The sequence below is a fragment of the Phocoena phocoena genome, chromosome 10, assembly GCF_963924675.1.
Source record: "Phocoena phocoena chromosome 10, mPhoPho1.1, whole genome shotgun sequence".
NCBI lineage: Eukaryota > Metazoa > Chordata > Mammalia > Artiodactyla > Phocoenidae > Phocoena > Phocoena phocoena.
The window spans coordinates 46,081,148-46,105,621 of NC_089228.1; the positions used below are offsets into that span (position 1 = coordinate 46,081,148).

At 55.8% G+C, this 24,474-nt stretch overlaps 1 protein-coding gene across 1 annotated transcript in view; it reads right to left on the bottom strand.

The window, feature by feature from the left end:
• Positions 1-3,858: 3,858 nt before the first annotated feature.
• CCDC13 (coiled-coil domain containing 13) overlaps positions 3,859-24,474 on the bottom strand; it is a 28,881-nt gene continuing 8,265 nt past the window's right edge. The window contains exons 5-15 of the mRNA XM_065885928.1: positions 22,163-22,279; positions 20,823-20,927; positions 18,538-18,699; positions 17,747-17,923; positions 15,707-15,913; positions 14,051-14,190; positions 13,481-13,564; positions 11,142-11,264; positions 6,930-7,084; positions 4,576-4,690; positions 3,859-4,018 (exon numbers count right to left, since the gene is read on the bottom strand). Of these exons, the coding sequence (XP_065742000.1) occupies positions 3,859-4,018; positions 4,576-4,690; positions 6,930-7,084; positions 11,142-11,264; positions 13,481-13,564; positions 14,051-14,190; positions 15,707-15,913; positions 17,747-17,923; positions 18,538-18,699; positions 20,823-20,927; positions 22,163-22,279 (1,545 nt within the window). The remainder of the gene's footprint in view (positions 4,019-4,575; positions 4,691-6,929; positions 7,085-11,141; positions 11,265-13,480; positions 13,565-14,050; positions 14,191-15,706; positions 15,914-17,746; positions 17,924-18,537; positions 18,700-20,822; positions 20,928-22,162; positions 22,280-24,474) is intronic.

Below are 24,474 nucleotides of genomic sequence, written 5' to 3' on the forward strand. Positions count from 1 at the left end.
AGTTCTGAGGCTGTACCTGGATTAACTCTTTTTAATGTCACCACAACCTCTAGGGAAGTGGTTGTTACCATTTTCCCCAGTTGATAGAAGGGGAAACTGACGAACAGGAGGTTAGATTAAGTCACTGGCTCAGCTGCAGGAGCTTCTGGAGTTGATTGCCCTGCAGGGGCAAGAACCCAGCTCACCCACACCTGGTGCTGGCTGAGACCAGCCTGAGCCGGCCATGCAGCTGGTGCCCTCGTGAGGCTCCAAGAGAATGGCTCTGGGAGGCAGACGGGGTGCTCTGGCTTCACCGTTAAGAGCACAGGTACAGCCAGCTGACTTGAGCCTGAGCTCCGCCTTGCTGGCAACCCACTTCTCTGAGCCTCAGATACTCATCTGTAAATGGGCACACTGCCGGCCCTGACCTCACTGGGCTCTTGGGGGGATTCGATGGCTCACTCCGTGGCCAGGGCCTGGCTCACTGAACTGCTCATAAAGACAGGCTGTTAGAGAGGCTGAGACCCCTCGCTCCAGAGGCCAAGACAGGCAGCGCTCGCACACAGCAGGAGGAGGGGTCCACCGGGCCACCGCGTGCGGTGGGGTCTGTAGGGAGCTTGGCTTGTGGGGGTGGCAGGCGGGTAGAGGGCTAGGGAGGCCCCTTTGACCTGGGGCTGGACAGCCTGAGGCCAGCTTCCCCCGAGTGAGGGGTGGTGAGGGGAGGGCACCTGGTGCTCACAAAACGAGGGGCAGGAAGTGACTGGGCTAAGACCAGCAAGGGCTACTGGGAAAGATGGGCAGGGGGCCAGTTCTCTCAAGTCTCAAAGTCCTTTTCATTTGTTTCTTGTTGTCGCTCAAAGTAAAAAGTCGGGGAAAGTGTGTGTGTGTGGTATGTTGTTTATGGCGTGTGTGTGTGTGTGTGTGTGTGTGTGTGTGTGTGTGTAAGGCTCAGGGACTATAGGAGATATGGTGTGTGTGCAGGAGAGGGGGTGCGTGGGCAGAGACTTCCTTGTGGGGTGGCCGTGAGCTCGCTGGAGGAGGGGATGGGGAGGCTAGTTCTGGCCACTGGATGCGAGGGCCCAGAGGAGTCCTCTTGCTGCAGGCCCCCCTGACCCGGCCTCCTGAGAGCAGGGGAGGGCCCAGGGACATGGGGGCGTGTTTGGGGCTTGAATCAGCCTGAGCCAGACTGCAGCCTTGTCCAATTCGGCTGTGGTGCCCCAAAGGCCCCCAAGGGGACAGTGGCCAAGTCACACCCATGGCTCAGCCGGGTCTCAGCTGTCAGTGTCGGAACCTGAGCGCCCAGGCCCACAGCCTGGCGTGCGGCCAGGGAGAGTCCTCACGTGAGGCGTCTCCACCCCCGGCCTCACTGCTTGCTGTTCCTCCACTCTCCAGGCACCTGTCTCCCGTTCCCACCACCTTGTGGCTCCGGGTAGGGACCTCAGCGTTCCCATCTGTGAAAGGCAGGTCCAGCCCACCTGCTGCCCACCTGCCTGAGGGCTGGGAGGTCCTCCTCAGGGCCGCAGGGACAGGCGGTGCTGCTCAGGAGGGGCCACAGGCACTAACCTGGACAGACCAGGTTGCTGCGCTCCGTGCCTGGCCCACCTTCAGGGCCCCAGCCCTTGGTCCTTCTGACAACCCTTTCTTCTCCTGGGCCTTCCCCTCCCCACCCCCTTACCCACCCACACCCCAAGGAGATTGGAAGGACAGCCCTCACCCCACCCAGACCTGGGCATTGAGCCCGGAAGCCAACAGGAAAGGTGGGAGGCTCTGAGATACGGCTTTCTGTCTCTGCATATCCCCAACCCATCCCGCCCCGTCGCGGCACTCTATTTCCCACGCCTCTCTGACCGGACAGGCAGCTCCCTGAAGGCCGCAGCAGCAAGTCAGATTCACCTCTGGGCCCCTCACAGGCCTGGAGAGGCTGGTATGCAGTTGGCACTCGATGACTGCTTGATGGCCAGCTGGCTCGGTAGATGGTGGCCTGGGAATCTGTCTCCCCAGCTGATCTGGGGCTTCCAGGAGCTCGGGGACTGAGTCTGCCTCACCTGGCACCCCCTTGCCTAGGGCAGAGTAATTGCTCAACAAGTATGTGTGGAACTAATAGAGGTAATACTGTGGGCTGACGTTTATTGAGCGCCTACTGTGTGCCAGCCGCTGCACTAGTACTTGGCACCTTTTAACTCAGTGGGTCCTGAAGAGGGATTCTGCTGGGGGAATGGAGCAGACCTGCTCTAAGCACACACGTGTGTGTGTGTGTGTGTGTGTGTGTGTGTGTGTGTGTATGTAGATGCACATTCCCGCTCGTGAAGACCGGTCACTTGTGTCACTTGTGCAGTGGCTCACATATGCGGCATACATACCGTGAACCCGCTCCATGGGGGAAGCTACCTGGGGCTTCTGGGACCCTGTCTGCTCGAGCCCTTCCTCGGGGATGGGGCTGAGGAGGGACTCCATGCTGGCCCCGCTACTCGGAGCCCCGACCCTGCATGGGGTGACAGGTCTAGAGACCCCCAGCAAGTGTAGTGAAGGCCATGAGGATGAAAGGGTGCTCAGTTTTCCCGTGAAGGAAGTTTTCTCTGATCCCATGTGCAGGGGAATGGCTAGGCAGGGCCTGTGAGTGTGGAGCCGGCATTGTCTGCTGGCACATGTGTGTCTACGTGTGATTCATGCCCCTGAGTCTAGGCATTTGTGTGCATCTGTGTCTCTGTGTGGGCCCCTGTGTGCACAGGTGTGGCCAGGGTGTCTGGGGTCGGGGTGTGTGGCTACCCTCCATGGAGCCACCCTTCCCCATGGCAGTAACCGCAGTTGAGAGGGGTGACACTGCGGCAGTCACAGAGGGGTCTGGGGGCTCTCCTGCAGCAGCCCTCCCAGTTCACCCCTGTGCTGTGGTGAGGCAGGGACACTATGCCTTCGCCTGGACCCACTGCCTCAAAATCTCCCTGCCCAGAGCTCCAAGCCGGCCCCACCTCTGCCCTCTGCCACCAGCACCCACCAGCTGCAGCCTTTTGGAAGAAAAAAGAGGTGCCTCTTGGAGCAGCTGGCAGGGGGACAGAGCTGCCCAGCACTGGGTAGGCACGCCCACCCTGGGTATTCGGATCTGCTGGAGGACCCTGGCTTTTGCAGGCATGCAGGCCAGGGTTAAATATTAGCTCCGTGTCTTTCTGTGAGCCTCAGTTTCTCCATCTGTAAAACAGGATGACAACCCCCTGGGTTACTAGAGGTCTAGATGGAATCGGGTTTCCACAGTAGGTGCCCACTCACTGGGAGCTGTGGTGATCGTGAAAATCATCATTATTATTACAAGCCTGAGGGTCTGCACCTAAGGAAGAACCCTAAGGGGTGGGCCGACAAGGTGGCTAGGAGCATGGTGCCCCCAAGTCTGTAGAGGGTGGGGATGCCCACAGATAGAGCAATGGAGGTAGGAGTGGGGTGTGAGGATGCTCTGGTGAGGGAGGTGGGGCGGGGCTGGGCGGCCTGGGGGATGCTCCCAGCCTGGAGCCCTCTGGGCTCTCCTGCACCTGTGGAGCCCTGTGGGCATGCAGGGTCCCCCGCTAGGCTCTAGGACAAGGGCAGTGAGCACCTGCCCAAGGGACTGCATCTGTCCGTCCACAGCCAGCTTCTCATCCCAGAGCTCTTGCCGATGCCGACAGGCTACTGGCCTCCTCCCTTGCCATCGCTAAGCATGCCCAGGGCTTCTCCTTTGCCCTCCTGCCATGGGATGTTGGCTCTTGTTGCCCTTGGAGAGCCTCTTCTAGGAGAAGGGGCCCAGCTGGCTGCCCCAGGTTGGCTTCCAGGAGCAGATGGAGTCCTCAGATAGAGCCTCGTCCTCTCAAGGCCTAAGGCTGCCCCGTCCAGCCAGGCTGACACTGGGCCGCCATCCTAGTGCTTGTCTGCCTTCTGCTGCCGCAGGGCCTGCAGGAAGACCCCTTTCACCTGGCCCAGGGTCTCATGGTACATTCGGAAGTCCTCCTCCTTTCCCCGGAGGGCACTGCTTAGGGCAGCCTTCAGCATTTCGTTCTCCTCCACCTGGATGGCCAGCCTAGACCACACAGAGAAGGGGGCTCAGCGCGGCTGAGCTGGCACACGTGAGTGTGTGTGCATGCGTGTAGAGGGTCCTGGGAAAGGCTGCCAGCTCGGCTGCTCTTCAGACTCAGGGTACTCTCTGAACTCCTCTCAGGGACCCTTGGGGGAATACCATGTGGGATTCCTGTCTGGGCCCAGCCACAGCTACTGGGCCTGGTACCCAGTCGTTCCCCCAAATGTTGGCTGCCTCAGGAATGAGTACTAATTTATAGAGGTTCCCCCTTTCCCACCACTGCATTTGACCTTAAAAGGTTTAATTGAATGAGAAAAGTGGGTTCAGTGACCCACACTTGATAAAACTTCTCTTGGGACCATGGGCTCTTTAGGGTTATGGCTGGGTTTCTCTGCCCTCTGATGGCCAGTTACTGAATTGCAGGCCTAGAACCCAGGACCCAGCAGGACCAGCCTTCTGGGCAAATAGAAGTCAAAGCGGGAGGGATGTGATCCCTCTGCCTATCAAAACACCTCCACCCAGACAACACCACCCTTTCAGGAAGACGGGGCAGGGAGCACCTGGTGGTCAGCTCCTCCATCTGGGATTCCACGGGCACATTGGAGATCTGGGCAGAAGATGGGTCCTTCCTCTCACTCTCCTTTGGGTTGTGCCTGGTGTTAGAGGTGGGCACACCTGTGGGGCAGCAGCAGCCACTTTATGTGGTGAGGCCATGGCCCTGTGTTAACACTTCCTTCTCCCACCCCCAGCTGTCCACTTCCTGCTTCTCCACTTGTTGAAACATTAGACCTCCTTCAAGGTGCAGGACAAGGGCTGCCTTCCTCCAGGCTCCGACTGCCCGCTTTGTACCAAGGAGGTTCCTCTCACTACTCTCCATATTTGCACTCTATAAGTTTCTGGAAGGCAGCTGGGCCTGAGGTCTGGCCTGCAGGTCGAGTCTGAGTCTAGGCTGTCACCGCATCTGATGCCCTCTTACCTCTGGGTCCCTCACCTCCAGTCTCCATCCATACGCACAGGGGATCCACGGTGGCTGGGACCAGGGGACAAAGAGTGCTCAGAAAAAGAAATCAAAGCCCACCTGGTGGGGATCTCGAGCACTGTCACAGCATCAGAAGACGTCTGTGCTGAACAGGCCCTCAGCGGTGGCGTGGCGCAGGGGAAATCACTTGGCACCAGCAGACCTGGCTTTTACTTTCTGCTGTGTGGCCCCAGGTAAATCATCAACCTCTCTGAGCTGGTTTCCTCACCTGTAACGTGAGGATAATAGTTCTTGCCTCTAGAGCTCTGTGAGGCCACAGTGAACACACATTTGGCCCTCAAGGCCTGTGTGATGGGACCACCTCCTCAGCACCTCGTGACTTCCCTACCTCACCACATATTCCCCTCCCCGTGATCCAGTCTCACTGCCTCCAAGCCTCCAGCCGTGCGCCCACCTCAGGGCCCTTGCGCTTCTTCTTCCCTCTGTTATCTATGCCACATCCTCACCCCCTTCCACCATCTCTGCTCAGACATCAGCTCATCAGTTAGGGTGGCCGCCCCGTAGAAGACAGCTGCTCTCTGTACCTCCTGTCCCCTTATACTCAGCTGTAAGCCACAGCACTCGCCTCCATCTGACCTGCCATCTTTTACTGGTTTATTGTTCTCTTCCCCACTGGCATGGAATTGCCACGGGGGACCACATTGCACAATCAGGCTCCCTGTTGTACAGGTGGAGGGGTGTGCTATGCCCCCGAGAGGGGCGGTGCTCTTCCCATGTCACAGGCAAGCATGGACAGAAGCCACATGGTCACTTTCTCCCCAGGCAGTTGCCCTTCCCTGTCCAGGCAGGACCAAAGTGGTTTTCCCTGCTGTGGCTTAGCCGTCCCTAGTTGGGAGCCCGGCCACATGGCAGGAGGTGCGTCCATGGTCTGGAGACACTACATTCCTAAGGGACCTGTTTCTGCAAGCCCAGCAGGGCTCAGACCCCAGGAACTTCCCCAGCCTGGACTCTCAGCAGCTCCTGGAAGGCCCCTGGAGCCCTGGCCCTGCTGGTGGGAGAATGGCACCACTCCCCCTCTGTGTCCTACTTCTGGAATGTCCTCCTGAAACGTTCTGATCTCTGCGCTGGGAAAAAATCTGAGTGTCCTTGGCTGGGGGCGGGGGAGTACTGGGGTGTTGAGAGGCAGGGAAGTTGAGGGGCAACACCTCTACTCCCGAGCCTGGAGGGGTTGGGATGGGGATGCTGGAGAGAGGCAGGCTCATCCTCTTCACACTGAAGGTTCTTCCTCCCCAGAAATGGCTTCTGGTTCTGGCATCCCACACCCTCACTTCCCCAGCCCCACAAGGTGCTGCCACTTCTGGTCTGGAGACTGTACCTTAAGAACCACTGTGTTAGAGCAGTAGAACTAAACTTTTTTTTCTTTTTTTTTTTGAGGTACGCGGGCCTCTCACTGTTGTGGCCTCTCCCGTTGTGGAGCACAGGCTCCGGACGCGCAGGCTCAGCGGCCATGGCTCACGGGCCCAGCCGCTCCGCGGCATGTGGGATCTTCCCGGACCGGGGCACGAACCCATGTACCCTGCATTGGCAGGCAGACTCTCAACCACTGCGCCACCAGGGAAGCCCTAGAACTAACCTTTTGATTTAGGACAACTAAACTGTCCTCTGGAGCTGGTGTGGTCATGTGATTAGGATCTGGCCAATGGGATGAAAGCATAAGTGACACAAGCAACCTTAGGGTCCTGCCCTTGAAAGGTAAGGAGCTCAGGAAAGAGGGAGGAGCCAATCAGCAGCACCGGTCAGCCCCTCCGTCAGGGTGGAGCTTTGCCTGCCCCTGCTGCTGTGTGTCCTCTCCCCCCTGGCCCCCGAGTCAGAACCAGGAGCCTCAGAGCACCATGGCCCCAATGTGACCCCGGGCCGGCCCCACCTCAGCCCTACCTGTTTTGCTCCTGGGGGCTGCTCTCTGAGAAGCTGACGTCCTCCCAGGCTCCAGGCGCATCTTCTCCAGCTGCTGCTCCAGCACCGCGGTGCGGTGCCGCTCCTCCTGCAGCTTCCTCTCTGACTCCAGAAGCTTGCAGTTGCTCTCCTCCACCCTGGTGATGAGAGAGCAGGGGCTGCCATAAGCCCTGGCACCCCACCTGCTCAGGCTCTCAGAGAGGTGGGCACACCTTACACCAGTGGGCATGGGACTCGTCCTTCCTGATTTTTATTGCAGTAATATAGGAATGTGCATTTAAAACCATATCGTTCTCTCCAAGGCTTAAAAGGAAAAAAAACCAAAACAGAACAACACACAGCCTCTCCCCACCCCTCCTCACTCCCAATTTCTGCTCTCCAGAAGCAACCACTTCTACCGCTTTGAGCTCTTTCTTCCACTACTGCCATATTTCTTCAGATGCTTATCCTGCTAATTTTTTAAGTCTTAAATATAATCTTTGGACTTCCTGTCAGGCAACATGAGAACTTAGTTTTATTTTAGTACTCTCCTTGCCAAACAGAATCGCCTCTCCACCTCCCGATGTAGTTATATTACCATTTTTGGGCTCAATTAGTGTTAGGTGGTGTATTAGTTTTGTATTGCTGCTGTAACAAATCACCACAAACTTAGCTTAAAACAACACAGATTTATCGCTTCATGGTTCTGTAAGTCAGAAGTTCAGCAGGTTCTGTTGGTTTCTCTGCTCCAGGTTTCACAAGCCAAAATCAAGGTGTTGGCTGACCTGGGCTCTTACCTGGCGTTTCCAGGGGAGCATCTGCTTCCAGGCTCGTCCAAGTTGTTGGAAGGATTCAGTTCCAACTGAAGGATTGAAATCCCTGTTTCCTGCTGGTTGTTAGCTGGGTGACTTTCATCTTTTAGAGGCTACTTGGCCCCCTCCATCTTCAAAGCCAGCCAGATACCCTTTTCATGCTTTGACTCTAACGTCTTCTGAAGCATCTCTCTGGCCCGGGCTGGAGAAATTTCTCTGCTTTTAAGGGCTCAAGTGATTAGATTGGGCCCACCTGGTAATCCAGGATAATCTTCCTATTTCAGGGTCCATAACGATCATCACATCGGCAGAGTCTCTTTTACCATATAACATAAAGTACTCACAGGCACAAGAGTGGGGTGAAGGGCACTGAGGACAAAATCCTGTCTACCACAAGGGGTTACAGTAGGAAGATTATTCAGACTCATGATTACATTTTCTTTCTTATTTGCTTGCTTTTCCTGGATTTAGTGATGGCTTTCTGTTTGTTATTATTATTCTTATTCTCTATATGCCTGTCATGAATTCACGGGCCTTGAAGAACTTGTCATTTGGTTGTTTTACTAAAGGATCTGATTACTTTCACTGAGGCTGGGGCTAAGGTCCTTCTTGTGGTTAGGTATGGCATCTCAGACTTCTGTGATACTGAAGGCTCAGCTAGAAGGCCAGGACTGTCCCAAGAGATCTCACCCAAGCAAAGGATTACATACGTACATACACACATGCAAATCAGAGCGGAAGCCTGGATATGTATGTGCAGTGTTGGAGGAAGTGCTCTTCCCACCTTGGTGAAGAGTCAAGAAGGAACAGAATGGTAACAGTTTTGAAAAGAATACAACTACCAACACAAAACTGTATGCCAGCATAGTACACAGCTACTAACACAACCTGTTCAAGCGTGTTCCTTGAAACTTATTTGCAAAAGCGAAAGACTAAAATAACCTAAAGGTCCATCAAAAACTAATGAAAAAAACTAAAAACAACTAATGAAAATTAAATAAAATTCAGTTCCCCCAAAGCTCTAGGGTATCAGCTGAGAGAGAATCACACACGCATGACTCTGAGAGTGAGTGTCTCTTTAATTTTGTGCCCTAGGCGCCTTGCTTGCCCCACCCTCATCCCAGAGGCCCTGGAAGATGAGGCACCACACGGAGAGAGAGGCCACGTACAGGAGAATGGAGGTGCCCCTGCTGAGCTGGCTGAACGGGGCATGTGAGTGATCCAGGTGGCATGATGTGAAACAGAATTACCTAGGCCACCCGCAGAATGGTAAGAAAGAATAAACCATCGTGTTTGAGGCCACCGGGTTTGGGATGGTGCAGCAGTAGATAACCAAGTCACCTTGATGCACAAATCCACCGCCCCAAAACTCAGGTGTAACTCAAAGGAGGGACTTCCCTGGTGATCCAGTGGTTAAGACTCTGCGCCCCCAATGCAGGGGGCCGGGGTTCGATACCTGGTCAGGGAACTAAGATCCTACATACCGCAACTAAGCCTGCACCGCAACTGGAGAAGCCCCCGCACCGCAACGAAGACCCAGCACAGCCAAAATAAATAATTAAATAAATTAAATTTTAAAAAAAAAGAAACTCAAAGGAATTGAGAGAGAAAGTCATAATTGGGTATATTTCTTCCATTGGATAGGTTAGAGGCTTGTATTATCCACTGTATATGTATATTTTTAATTTATTTATTCTTTTTAAAATAAGTTTATTTATTTATTTTTTATTTTTAGCAGCATTGGGTCTTCACTGCTGTGCACAGGCTTTCTCTAGCTGCAGCGAGCGGGGGCCACTCTTCGTTGCGGTGCACGGGCTTCTCATTTCGGTGGCTTCTCTTGTTGCGGAGCATGGGCTCTAGGCACACGGGGTTCAGTAGTTGTGGCATGCGGGCTCAGTAGTTGTGCACAGGCTTAGTTGCTCTGCGGCATGTGGGATCTTCCCAGACCAGGGCTCGAACCCGTGTCCCCTGCATTAGCAGGCAGATTCTTAACCACTGCACCATATAATATAACGGAGGGAAGCCCTCCATTATATTTCAATGACAGAAAAAGAATTAATGTTACTTTTTCTCATTTGCTTGAGCAATGACTGCAATTCATATCCTCTCTTTTCTACTGAAAAGAAAACAAAGCTGATCACTCCTCACTGCTTAGGGAGTGGCCATCCCAGCACCCCAGCTCCTTTGGTGACTGTACTCCATCTTTCCCTTTGGCAAGCTGCCCCTCCTCCATTTCTTTTTTTTGCCCACACTGCACGGCATGCAGGATCTTAGTTCCCTGACCAGGGATCGAACCCACACCCACTGCAGTGGAAGTGCGGAGCCTTAACCACTGGACAGCCAGGGAATTCCCACCCCTCCTCCATTATGTCAGCACCTGGAGGTCCTTCCAGTCAGGGTGCCTGGCCTGTGTCCAGGGCTGGACGTGTGAGCCACCCCAGGCCAGCTAGACCTTCTCTCCTAGAAACCACTGGCACAAGAACTGAAAGCCACTGGGCCTACATCGTTCCAGTGGCCCAGGAGAGACCACTCAAGGGTTCCTGCTACCAAGGTCCCTGGATCTTCTTGGGCTCCTCTTCTGCCCTGCAAAGGAGGGCAGTACTTTGGAGTCGGCCAGCACCTTCCCACACTCTCCTTTCCCTTAATTTAGCCAGAATTGGTTTCTATTGTCTGTCACCAAAGAGCCCTGACTGACATGTGACACGGCCTGTTCAGGCAGACATTCAGTGTTGTCCTTTATATTTTTCAGTGCGGAGGTCACACGGTTGGGCCATGTGTTGGCCTGGGCACCTACAGTTCTTGCCAAAAGGGTCACTTGAGCAAGGAACACTGATTTATCTGAATAGAAATCTGTCAACAACCCCTTGGAGGAAACCAAACCCCCTGGTCCACTGCCTTGGGCCACATACTTTCCTCCCCCAACCAGGGAAGTCTCAGCTCCCCATCTATCAGTGGCTCTCTTCCTCTTTGTAATTCCAGACCTCAGTCTAGCCTGGGACTTCTTCCCACCAAAGCCGCCAGTGACACCGAGTGCAGTGCCATGCTCATGCAAGATCTTCATTACTGGTGAGTTGATCCGACTGATTTACCTACTGCAGAGAGTCCCTCCCTTGAGATGCCCACCTCACAGCCACCTGCATGCAACTGTCCTACGGGGGGCATGTAGGACAGGGCAAACCACAAGTGTGACAACGGGTCCCCAAGACAGAGGGGCACTTGAGGGTCACGTGAGACGTGGCTGGGAATGCCCGGGGCCAACACTGTAGGAACCAGACTCACCAGTGAGGTGGACCCAGTCATGGACGCGGCCTGGCCTCTGTCCAAGAGGGATGCCCTTGGGCCAGGCTGCCCACCCTCAGCCCACCTAGGCCCGTGAGAGTGCATCCCTGGCGCCAGGTGTTACCGTTTCTGCAGAACGGTGACAAACTCGGTGAGCCGGTCACGTTCCACCTCAGCGGCCTGCCACAGGGCTTTGAACTCTGTCACCTGTTTCTGCCAGGCTTTTTGTTCTGGGGAGTCCGAGAACCTGGGGACCAAGGTGCGGGCAGAGGTCATTTAAGGGTTACCTGAAGAGATGCTTATCCCTATGGTGGTGGGAGGGGCTGGAAGGACATTCAGGGGTCCTCAGAGGGTGCCAGAGAGAAGCAGCCAATCCGGCCCCTCCCGGCCTCTTCCGTTGGCTTCTTCTCAGTTTACTATTCCTGGGCCTGCTGAAGTCTCTAGACCTCACTTCACTGGCTCCAGAGCCAGACCCCAGCAGGGCTGTAGTTCCATCAGTACCTTTGTCCATCCAATCCCTGTAGGGGCCTGGAATTAGTCTGGCGGCTATGGAAGTTGGCTCTTGGGGACCTGGGGGCGCCCTGGGAACCTGTGTGGCCTGGGACCTGACCACCCTTCTCAGTGTCAGGTAGGCCCAGCCTCTGTCTCCCTGTCAGCCTGTCCTGGCCCTCCTGTATCTCCTGGCATGGCCCCAAGCCCAGTCCACTTGCCTGGACCCTGGACACTTGCTTTGTAATTTGGTCAGTTTTCTCCAGCCCTGATCCAGCCCATCACCGGTTCCCTCCTCACCACTGGGCCTTACCTGCTGGCTGGGGTTGGGACCCAAGGTGAGCTCTGCCCCCCACCCCAAGCCCCCAGAGCCCATGTGCGAGCGCCAAGCTGCTTTCTGCTCTGCCCTCGCCCTTCCCAGGGAGACCCTGGTGATGCTGACTCGCTCTTCCAGAATCACAGGACATGGGGAGGGCGGGGCCGCAGTCCTCCCTCTAAACAGGGGTTGGTTGAGATGGGCTCTGAGGACCACAGGCTCCTCCATTTTCTGGCTCCTAAATACCCTCTAAGGCCCTGCCGCTCAGTGTGGTCTTTGAGCCAGTGACTGTGGCATCACCTGGGAGCTTGTTGGAACTGCAGGATCCCACTTCCTGCAGGATCTGACCTGCGGAATCAGAGCCTGCATCTAACCCGGCAGATCCTCAGCTGACTGGCGTGCACAGCGCGGTGGGGAACCCTACGCCAGTCACCCCTGTGATCTCACGCGTTGGGGGAGGAGCTGATCCCCTTGCCCCGCCTGCCTCCCAGGCACCCCATCAGAGCCGCCACGCCAGCCCTGACAGACACGCTCTCTGGGGTCACTCCCACCCCGTGAACGTCTGTCCTGTCGCTGACGGGAGAGCACTGTAGGCTCCGTGAGGGCAGGGGCCCGCACACGGTTGGGTTCAGTAAATATTTGTGTGTGGTGGAAGAAACAAGCTTGAGAACCAGCAGTCTGGGCAGCCCAGGGCACATCGGCTCCTGTATCCCTGTGGAGTGCAAAGGTCATGGCCACATAAGCCTGGAAGGGACCTTGGGGGCATCTTGTCCATCTTCTTGCCTCTACTACTGTGACAACCACCTCAGAGTGACAGAGCCTGTCTGTTTTCCTTGTGGTGTTGGAAGAGTGTGGCATGGGCCCTTGAGGCTCAGAGTTGGGCCCCTCTCTCCCAGTGCCCTTGTGACCCCAGGCTGCTGGATGGGGCATCTGCAGGGGTGGCCTTGGCCCACGGGTACCTGTGCTACCAAATGTCAGGCCAGAAGTATCCCAAGCACTTCTTGGGGAATAGCAGCCCAAGGAGGACCGATTTGACGGAGCCACACAGCAAGTCAAACATGAGATGAGGGCCCCTCAGAGGCTCGAACGGAACCTGAACTGACCTGCCCGAGGGGTGGGAGAAGCAGCTGACAGCCGGAGCGTAGCTCCAGTGGACAGTGGGTGGGGCTCGGGACAGGGCTCCGAGGCAGGACAAAGCCACCCTTTGTCTGTGAGCTGGCAGGAAGAACAAGGGCCCATTTAAGCCCTAAGGCTTGATTCTATCAACAAAGAGGGGGCCAGAGAGCTGAGGGGATATCAGTGGCTTAAAGTGGGAACCCATATGACGTGAAATTCTTCCCCTAGAGATGGACTCTCAACGCGCGAGGGGAGGCAAGGGAAGGTGCTGGGCTCCAGGCCCTGGAAGATTCCTCGTGTTAACTCTGTGGTAGCAGGAAGGAACACTAGGCCAAGACTCTAGTTCTGAAGCTGCTTGCCCTATCACATTGGATAAGGCACTGGACCTCCCTGACCCTCCATGTCCTTATGGAACCTTGGAAGAGTCCCTGGACTTGGCCTGGCCTCAGTTTCCCGTCCTTGTAATGGGATGGCAATACTCACTGAGCAGTCAAGGATGGGAAGGCCTGTGAGGGCCCGGGGTGGGGGGCCTGGGTTCCTACCTGGGTGAGGGCCCGTGAGGACTGTGCAGGGAAGGCCGTGTGAGAGCAGATTCCACCAGCGTGTGGCCCAGGCTGGTCACGGAGCTGTGCGAAGGCGGAACAGGCACATCACCACGGGCAGGCAGGCTGGGCCCAGCTCGGAGGGGAGCAGGGGCCAGCAGGGCACTGGGGAGCCAGAGGAGGGGGCCAGCATTGGCCCTTGCAGCAGCCCTGTGGATTTGCTGCCCTCCTTTCCAGAACCCTTCCTTGCTTAAAACAAGACAGGAGCAGGGATCATCAGAGCCTCGAACAATCCAACACAGGTGTGTTTGAGAATCCTAGAAGCGGGTGAGATTCGAGGCCAGGTGGGAGAGGAATTTACAGGGAGCTACAACCAAACGCTCTTGAAGTAATACTATCTGGACCTAACTGGCTCCTTCATGCAGATGCAGGGCTGACGGAAGCCCCCCGCAACCCCGCCCCACTTTGGGAGGACAACACCACAGGCATCGTAAAATTGCACCTGTGGCTTCCCATCCTTTCTTCTGAATAATTACTATTCACTTTCCAACCCCTCCCACTTTTTCTTACCGAGAAGATACAAGCCTGCCAGCGTGATCGCCTGCTGAGGCCGGGGAATTGGTCAGGCCCGGGTCCTCGGGGAACTTGGCGGAGGCCGGGTTGACCTCGGGCCCACTGGACCCCTCGCCTCCTCCTTTATTCCGAAGATACTGCAGGGAACAGATGTGGGTTCCATTCTCAGGGCTTTGGCTCAGAGGCCTGGAGAAGGCAGGAGGGGGCCTTGGCTTGATTTTGGGGCTTTCAGGAGATATGAAAGAGGCTTCTTTTCAGGAGTGCAAAGCGAGGCCTGTTTGGTGAGGGCGCTCCTTGCATTATAATGACAGCTAATAATGCCTCTCTTCAGAAAGGGAGCTTCATGGCCAAAGGAGGGTGATCGGGCCGGGAAGCTGTTCCACATTCAGGTCCCAGGGGGAAGTATGGGGACAGGCCCACCTCTCTAGGTAGCCCCACCCACATGGATGAATGCCAGGTGTGATTTGAGGCCACTGGCCTTTGTCAGCTGGAGACACTCAGACCTTCCCCCATCCCTCCCTCTTCCGGATGGCTGGTGGGGCCGGCTGAAGGAGGAGCACTGCAGGACCCCCAGCAGGAGGTCAGGCTGCCATCAACAGTGGGCCAGCTGGCGTGAGCCCCAAACAACCTGGCCTGTCCCCCAAGCCCTGCCCATCCTGAGAAAACTCTCAGTGTGTGCCAGCTTGTCTGGTGGGGTAGTGCTTGGCCCCAGCTGTCCGGGGGCCTCTGAGGTGAGAATCAGTCTTCTTTTGTGTGCCTGGAGCCAGGACAGCGGTGAGGTGAAGATGCTGTTCCTTCCAGGCCTCTGCCAAGGGAAAATACCTTCAGGAGCTCACTCCTTAGACGAGCATTGACTGAGCAACTACTGTGTGCTCAGTCTTGGGCCAGGCACCATGGTCTTTTCCCCCTCAAGGAGAGGTTGGGGGAGAAAACAGGAAATTGATCACACAGCATGACCAAAGTTTGGCTTGGGAATGTACAGGGAGTTAGGAGTGCAGGGGCACGTGACCCAGAATGGGAGCCCTGGAACTTCCTGGAGGAGCTCTTGACTAATAAGATCGAAAGGCTGAGGGGGAGGAAAGGGAAGATGTGTGCTTCAGGCATGTGCACAGGCCCAGAGTAGGGAGAAAGTAAGGCCATGGAGGAGCTAAATGGCATTCACATGGCCGGAGTTGTGGAAAGTGGGGAGTGAAGAGAAGATTCAGGGTTGTGGGGGGAGCAGGAGCTAGTCACATGGCGCCCTGCAAACTGGACGAAGGAGCGTGGCTTCCCTTCTGCCATCCCACTGCCTGGAATGTGGACGTAAAGGCTGGCACTGTGGCCACCATCTTGGACCATGAGGACGAAGGCCACAGCTGGGGAGGGAGAGGGTGAGCTGGCAGGAGCCCGAACCCTTGAGGATTGGGTGAGGCGGATAGTGATGGGGAGCCACAGACAGGTTTTATGTGGAGCAGGGAGACAATCTGGTGTGTCCCTTCGAGAGGAAAGCTGTGTGCACAATGGGCCGGGGAGCCAGATGGAAGCAGGGGGCCAAAGTGGGACCAGGTAGGACGTGGCGCAGCCCAAGTGAAGGCAGGTGGGGAGAAGGGGAGGTGGCTGAGGTTTCTCTGGATACTGGATGGACTTGCTGGGCTGAGCCAGCGCCCTACTCACCTGCATACTGAGCTGCCCGATCTCCACCTCCAGCTGCCGCACCTTGGCCTCCCGCTCAGCCACCGTGGCCCGCAGCTGGGCCACGAGGCTGCTGCTCTGCTGAGCCTCATTGTTGAGCTGCTGGTCCAAGTGGTGCTTGGACGCTCGCGTCTTCTCCTCCTGCAGACTCAGACTGCCCAGAATCTCCTGTAGCTGCTTCAGCTGGTCCTGCGGGGCCAAGTGGTAGGGTGGGTGAGGGTCAGCCACGGCCCTGAGTAAAGAAGACACGAGAGAAGACCGCCTCCTTCCACCCGCAGCTCCCATCCCTTCCGTGCTCCCTCGGGAACCTAACAGTGGGACGCTAGTGTTTCCCTGAGAAGCAGGAGGAACACCTTGCCTGTCCTCAGGGCGGGGTTCAACCAGGTTTTCCTGTCCTCAACTTCTTTCTCCCTGAGATCGAGGCTAAGAAGGACATCTAAGCGGCTCTCGGGACGACAGAAAACAGCTCAGATGGTGGCCCCTCAGCCAGTGGGTAAAAAGAAGCCCTATCCCACTGTGCTGGAAGACCACCTTTGAAGGCAGTACCTGGACCCCTCACCACGGATCCTTCAGCACCTGATGGAGGCCCCATCCTTGGAGATGCTCCCAAGGAGACCTCTGGGGTGGAGGCTTCCTGCCTGGGGGCTGGGAAGGACCATATTGGCGACCTGGAACAGGTGAGGGCGTTGTCTTCACCTCTTTGTGGAGAAAAATGGAGGCCCAGAGAGCCCAAGACACACTGCTGGTGAATGGCAGGGCTAGGGCTTGTTTGCAGCTCTCACCATGCACATTCAGTGACAAAGAATAGTGGCCCCAGGGACCTCAATGGACATCCAGGCCACACCTTATTTAAAAACTGGGAGCTGAGGCTTCCCTGGTGGCGCAGTGGTTGAGAATCCACCTGCCAATGCAGGGGACACGGATTTGAGCCCTGGTCCGGGAAGATCCCACATGCTGCGGAGCAACTAAGCCCGTGCGCCACAACTACTGAGCCTGCGAGCCACAACTACTGAGCCTGAGTGCCACAACTACTGAAGCCCGTGCGCCTAGAGCCCGTGCTCCGCAGCAAGAGAAGCCACCGCAACGAGAAGCCCGTGCACAGCAATGAAGAGCCAACACAGCCAAAAATAAACAAATGAAATAAATAAATTTATAAAAATAAAATAAAAACTGAGACCTGAGGCTCAGAGAGGGGATGCAATTAGCCTAGAATCACACAGTGAGTTATGAACAGAGGGGGCCCAGATTTCAGGTCTTTTGTGCCCTGCCCACCACACTGCCTGGTGAATTATTATGGACCAAGGCATGCCTAAGCCAGCATCAGTTCCCCCTTGCACCACCGTCAAGCCAGTCATGACCACCCCAGGGGCCTGTGGGCACAGCTAGGAATTCAGAGACCAAAACCCTGGGGTGGCTCAGGCCCCAGAGAGAAAAGGCCAGGCTAGGGTCAGGAAAGCAGTGCGGCTTTGTTAATCAAAGGAGGTTTTACGATCAGATAAATCTGGTTTGAATTCAGTTGTGTGGCCTTGGATGATTTATCTAGCCAATTAGAGCCTTGGTTTCCCCATCCGTGAAATGGGATTATGTGTCCCTAAGGGTTATCTTGGTGACTAACCATTATAAACCACACCCCACGTGCCCAGAAGCGGGGGTGCTGTATGCTGTCACACAGACAAGGATATGCACCAGCGCCTCCCTCAGTTGTCCCTTCCGTTCCTCCATGAGAAATATCCCAGGGTGTAATCCCATCTGCTGCCCCCTCATCCTCTTCTTTCCCCTTTGGGGTCCACAGGTGCAGTGGCTTGTGCCTGGCATCAACCTCACATAATGCGACCTGTACCGGCCCTCGGGCAGCTTCTGAGTTGCTCCTGTACTTGCAGCCAGGCTTCGGGGCTGGGCCCAGTGGAGGCAATGAGCTCCCGGGTTATGCAGGTGGCATTTTGGGGTGAGGGAGGGCTCCGGGGGAGCTGGGGCTGGGTCACAGGCCTCTGGCTGGGGCAGGGGTCCCAGAGGTGGCTGTACCATGAGGGCGTCGATGAGCTCGTCGTCATGACGGCCCTTCTCCACGAGGGTCCCCATCTGACTCCTGAGGGTCTTCACTTCGCTCGACAGCACCTTGTTCCGGGACCTCACGCCCTCAAACTTCTTTTTCAGCTCCTCGAGCTCTCTCTGGAAGGCATCCCGCTCCGCTGCAAGTTTCTGTAACCAGAGGGCACGGTCACGGGCTGCAGGGCTGAGTGGGACTCGGGCCACGGCTGAGCGCTCGCTCTCACTCGCTGGTGAGGCCAGAGCTGGGAGGGGACCTGTTGAGGTCACAGGGCAAGTCAGTGGAGCCTGAGCCCTGACTCCCAGCCTCGGCCTCCCGGGGTGTCAGGCAGCCCAAGCACATGATGGACGTGACCCAGATGGATGACAGCCCGAGAACACAGGGGCCAGACTCGGACACGAGAGGAAACCCACTGGCCAGCGCTGGGTGTGTCCTCCCGAGGACCCTCAATCCCTGCCTGAGAGGCAAAAAGAGAAAAGCCAAGCTTCAGTGGACAGCGCCAAGCCTAGGGTTCAAACTGAAGTGCCTCATTCCACCAAGAGCTGGTTTCAGGTCCAGTATCTCCAAAACAGCCAGAATGCGGCCACCCGACGTCCATGAAATGGGCTCTGGGTGAGGAACCTGTCAGGCAGCTCAAGGTGGATGGACAGGATGTGAGGAACATGCACAGAGGTGACCCCGAACCCCAGAGCCTCCAAGTCCTCACAGGGGTGGTCGTGGTCTCCTGGCCCCAGGCGCCCCTGACCCCCTTCCAGGCACACGTTACCTCCCAGCTCTCCTGTTTTTCCCTCTCCAGGTTGTGGATCCTCCGCAGATTTTTCTCCTGTGCCGACAGCTTCCTTGGATCGGGATAGACAGACAGCTCATCACTGGCCGTTTCTACCGACCGGCTCCGAGTCTGTCCCAGCTGTTTCTCAAGCTCTCGAACCTGAGGGTGGTTCCACAACAGGTCTGCAGTCAGACTCGACCCTCAGAGGGGCCGCCATGTGATGTGACAGGAGACCCCACTAGACAGAGGACAACATGGTTCCAGATGGACGTGGAGGTCCCTAGGAGAGGGACCGGGGTGGGGGACGGATGGGAGGGACCTGCGGTGGCATTCTGAGCAAAACAAGGGGAAACACTAGGGAGGTTAAGCTTGGAAAAGAGAGACTTCAAAGTAAATGAGAAAAATCACCCTATCTCTGAGGCCAAGAAGCAGATGTGTAGCCCCAGGAACTTGGGAGGGAAAGGATAGCAGGTCTTAGTATCAGGAAGAGCTGACAGGCCACCCAAGCCTGGGTGGGCTCCTCGGGAGGCTACGGGCTCCTGGCCACTTGGAGGAGATGCTGCAGAGGGCGGGCAGGGTTTGGAAGCAGGGAGACCAGCTCAAAGCCTCGCCGGCTGTGTGGCTGTGCACAGATTACTTAACTTCTCTGAATCTCAGGTCCCTCATCTGTGGAGAGGCCTGCACAATGTCGTTATGAGAATTCAGTACCCTGAAGTTGTCTGAGCCTGGGAATCCCCAAGACGCTTCTTGGGATGACAGATCTTGGGGCCCACTCCATACCAACAAGGCAGAGCTCCAGGGGAAGAACTCGGGGATCTGCATTATAAACAAGTGCTACGGGTGATTTCTACGATTAGGCAACTTCGGGAAACCCCAAAATGTCCTGGGTGAAGCCCTCAGCACAGGGGAGGTGGATGTCATCCGACAGAACCACGGCTTTATCACACTGGCTTTACAGTGGATAACTCCTAGGGTCCTTCTAACCCTGATTTCCACGTCCACGCAACATAAATGACGGAACAAAGTTGGGTAAACCTGAGCCGGGGGCAAAATTCACTAGGATCCCTGGTCAAGGGCCTCAGTATGGCTTTGAAAGCACATTTCAGTGCCCTCGTGTGGCACTGTGTGGTAATTGCATTTAAACGTTAAAGAACACAGTACTATTACTTTTAACCGTTTGTTTACACAGCTTAACAACACTCACAATAACTCATGTGTTGAGTGTTTGCTATGGCCAGGCACTGTGCTGGGCACTTCCCAAACGATATTTCAGTTAACCCACAGCAACCCTACAAGGGAGGCATTATTATTTCCATTTTACAGGTGAGGAGACTGCGACCCAGAGAGATGAAGAGATTTGCCCAAAGACACCAAACTTAGAGACCAGTGGCTGAGGCCAGACTCAGACTCAGGTCTCTTGAACCACAAGGCCACACACTGGTCGTTAACCACAGTTTTTCAGAGACCTCTCCCCCTTCATGTTGGCTTCAGGGATCCCCACAGGAGACCCTGAGGGAAAAAGCCACCTGGGAACCTGGGAATGAAGGCAATGCCCTTGGCAAATAGTGGAAACGACACACTTATTTGTGTGACTCTTGGTTTCTTGGTACAGCTAACCTTCGGACGGTGTTTCCTCCACGCCAGGCCCTGCGGTAAGCAACTCACACGTCTGTACTCATTCAGTCCTCCCAGCAACGCTGTGGGGTCGGCACTGTCATTATCCACAGTACACAGAGGAGGAAACTGAGGCACAGAGAGGCGAAGCAACTTGCCCAAGGCCACACAGCTGGTGGGTGGTGGGCTGAGATTCGAAGCCAAGCAGTCCGGCTGCGGAGCCCCTGTTCCTAGCCTCTAGAGATGCTCCAAAATATTTAAAGCGTAAAGAGGGAGACAGGCTAAGTTTTTTTTTGGGGGGGGCTGGTAATTAAAACCTTCAAAAGCCTACAGGCATCTGGACAAAACCGGAAAAAGCCTACAACAGTCACGCAAATTTACATGAACCAGGGGAAAAAAATCTGCCTGGAGTAAAATAAATCAGAGGCTCTGGTGTTTGTTGAGCGCCAGTGCCTGGTATGTAGTGTTATATAAATGCTTGTTCACTTAACAACAAATGAAAATCAGGCTGGCTGGGGAGAACGTGAAACAACAGCCCTGCAAGTGCGCTCTGCAGAACCTAAAGGCCATGTTCGGGTTCTGTGTCTCTAATGTGGCTCAGCGTGGGTCTTTCTGGGGCATTTCAAGCCTTACGCTCAGGGCCAGGAGAAGTCTGATGACTCGCTCACCTTGCTCTGCAAGACGAGAATTTGTTGCGCTCGACCCCTCCACGTCCCAGGCGAGGACAGGAGCTGCTGGATGTTCACATCTTCCCCAACCTCATTGGTTAAAACCTGAAAAAGGTGAGGCCTTCAGTATGGCCGGGAGAGAGGGCTCTGCCACAGCCCTAAAGCTGCTGCACGCGCAGAAACAGTGCTGGGTGCGTGGGGCTCCCCGAAGGCCCGGCCTCCACCTGCACAACCTTCCCCCTTCCCCCGCCTCAAAGGCCAATTGACCACGCTCCAAGAGCAGCTCTCCCTGGGAAAGCATTGAACCCATCATCCCCAGCACTTCTTGGTGATGCTTAGGGCAGACAAGGAACTGCTGACAATGCCCAGGTGGGGCTCCTTGCCCTTGACACATTCTGGGATGAGTGAACCACAAAGTTGACCAAGACCTGCTCCAAATTTGTTCACCTGTCACCCAGAACGGAGATCATTCTGGATGGTTCCAGGGAGGACACGACCACAGGGCCTCGCCCTCCGTGCAAAGCCACTGACAAGGGGCCATGTCTGAGTGCAGCAAGGAAGTGGGGGCTACCGAATGTCACTTGGGGATGTTTGGTTCCAGAAGGGCCCAGCTTTGTGGCTGTTGCAGAGAGGTGTTCAGGCCCAACTTCGAGGCTTTCGGGTGGAAACAGTACACCCCAGCTTGTGCCCTGTGCCCCTCTGCAGCCTGTCACGGAAACCCATCTAGCGTACCAAGTCTCTGGTGCTTGTTTCCACAATAGAACTCTGTTTTGGAAATCTTGGCTGGTCTGAGTGGTTCCAGCAGGAACCGCTGCTGGTGGTACAAATGCCAGAGAATTCACTATGCAAATAAAAATAAATAATGAACCAGCTGGGCCTGCCTCCGAAGTCCGAGCATTTTCCTTTGAAAGGGGCCTTTAACACACAAACAACCTTCACATTTTCTAATATTACAGACAGCAGAGGGCAGGAGACGGGTCTCGATAGGCTTCCAAGTCCAAGGTGGCTTATTAAGGAGCTGCCCAGGATCTATTGGGGTGCACATAGCACAGGGAAGGTTGAAGGGCCTCTCCAGGGTGGACAGCACTGTCCTGCTCCATCCAGGGTTCGGCGGGCACCACGAGGGCCTCAATGCAGGGTCACGCAGGCAGCCGGCAACCACCCTCACCTGATGGGTCTGTTTCAAGGGCTGGAAGGAAGTTACTGGATCTGAGCCCTGACCCAGAACAAGCAGTATGACGCTCGCGGGGCCCAGCTCCTGAATGGAAGCCATTGTCCCAGCCATGACCTTCCCAGTCCCAGGCCCACCCACGAGGACCCGAACCCTGGCCGGGAAATACCTTCTGGGCCATCCGGAGCTCCTGCTTCACAGCCCGGATCTGGTTGCGGAGGTCACTCATCTTCAGGTTTGTGGCCGCCAGCCTGTCCTGCAAGACCTTCACCTCTGGGCTGTCCTGCTAGTTGGGAAAGACAGGAGGGAGAGCAGTCATTTGAGGCCTAGATAGTAACAATAATCACAGCCTCCGTTTATCCAGGTATGTGCAGGTACCACACGAAGTGCTTGACAAGGAGGAACTCATTTCATCCTCACAACCCCTTTGAGGTAGGTTCCGTTACCGATGCAGAGCAGAGGCTGGAGGGGGGTGACCCCTCGGCTTGGGGGACCTGGTAGGTAAGGGGGAGCGTGGATGTGGATCCTGGCAGCCCAGCTTTGGGGGCTGAGCCCTGTGCTCCGAGGGTGGCGCACACAGGTGGATGTGGGTGGTGGCCGCAGACAGGGAGCATCTGGATGAAGCTGCTTCCCAACTCCCAGACACTCCCAGGCTGTGGGCTCTGCTGTGCTCAGAGACTGGCATCATAGCAAATCCATCCTCACTCAGGATGAAGAGGGGCGCTGGCTCCTTTAGCGAAGGCGGCCCCAGCTTGGCAGGAGGGCCATGACCATCCCAACTTGGGGCCTTCCTCTCCTAGAATTGTCAGACTGGGCCTTGGGCTCCCTTTCCTGGCAATGAGCTCACTGAATAGAAATAAGGACCCAGTTTAATCCCCCAAATGCTCCATTTCTGTGGCTCGAAGAACTGCAGGAACCATGAAAGCTCTGCCTGCTGGAACTCTTAGCAAAGTCTTTTTTTAAAACAAAATTTCATTTAAACTATTTGGATGAAACTTTTCTCAAATGTGTTCCCCATTTATGACTTAAATAGAAGTTCCTGAAACCCTCAGAACTTTGGCATTAAAGGGACTCCAAGGTCAGCCCATTCAAACCCTTTCCATAGGTGATGCAGATAAGGTCCAGAGAAGGGAAATAACATGGCCTCACAGGCACACAGCTGGCTGGGGTGACAGAAGTGGGATTAGAGGCCTGGTCCTTCCTTTGCACTGGCTGATTCTCCCAATATAAGCTTTTGCTGATGCCAGGGCATCGTGGTGACAGAAACGTTGGTTGGTGGGTTGTGTGTCCCATCAGGCAATGACACTAAGACCATCTGCTCCTGTCCCAACAGATCAGGTGGACTAGACTTCTGGGAAACAGGATGGGTACTGCAGTGGCTTTCTGAACTTTCCTTAGCAGCCACAGACAAAACCTCCCGTGAACGCTAGTGTGAAAGGTAGATCCCAGAAGACTGGGTCTGGGGAGTTCCATGGACCCCAGAGGCTCTGGGCAGCCCCGCTGAAAACCACTGGTCAAGGAAACTAGACCTGCACACAGGCCCCAGAAGACCTGGACTCATCCGGTCTTCTCATCTAGGAAGTGGCTGCTTCTTCACAGCACCCCCAGGAGGCTAAACAGAGTAACCAGTGTGACCAGAATTTGCAAATTGGGAATTTACATAAAACATACATGCATCTTTCTTTTTTTTTTTTTTTCGATACGCGGGCCTCTCACTGCTGTGGCCTCTCCCGTTGCGGAGCACAGGCTCCAGACGCGCAGGCTCAGCGGCCATGGCTCACGGGCCCAGCTGCTCCGCGGCATGTGGGATCCTGCCGGACGGGGGTACGGCATAGGCAGGCGGACTCTCAACCACTGCGCCACCAGGGAAGCCCCATCTTTCTTTCATCTATATTTTTTCATGTCCTTCCGCCGCCTGGCTGTATGCCATCCCTCTCCACTGCTGTTGGGAGCCTGTCTGCTCCCCTGCTAAGGTGCTGCTTTGAATCTGCCCTGGGTTGGGAAGCAACAGTCCCTGCCTGTCAGATCTTCGGTGCCATGAGCCCCCTGCTGGCTCTGGTGGTTGGCGGTGCAGGAGCCGTGAGAGCATTTGGGAGCCTGAGGGCACGGAAAGAGCACACCGACTGGATCCGGATCTGAGACCCAGGCGGCAACGACTGTCTCCAAGCCTCGTTTCCTCTTCTGTGAAATGGGGGCACGTTATGCCAGCCTCCGGGGTACATGTGAGTGTTGATGGGATAACGCATGTAAAGGGTGCCCTCTGGGGCAGATTCTGACGGGGAGCAATGCTGGGGGGCATAGCCTGGCTTGGGTGGGCAGCTGGCAAAGGTGGCTGAGGGCCACCTGGTGGTCTGGTGAAGGCATCACCCCCTCTGCTCTGCCAGGCCCCAGACCTCTACCTCCCAGGAAACTGAGCCAACCCTACCTGCCCGACATTTCAGAGCTGTTTCTGCCCAGAGTGAGATTTCACAGGCTTTGTGG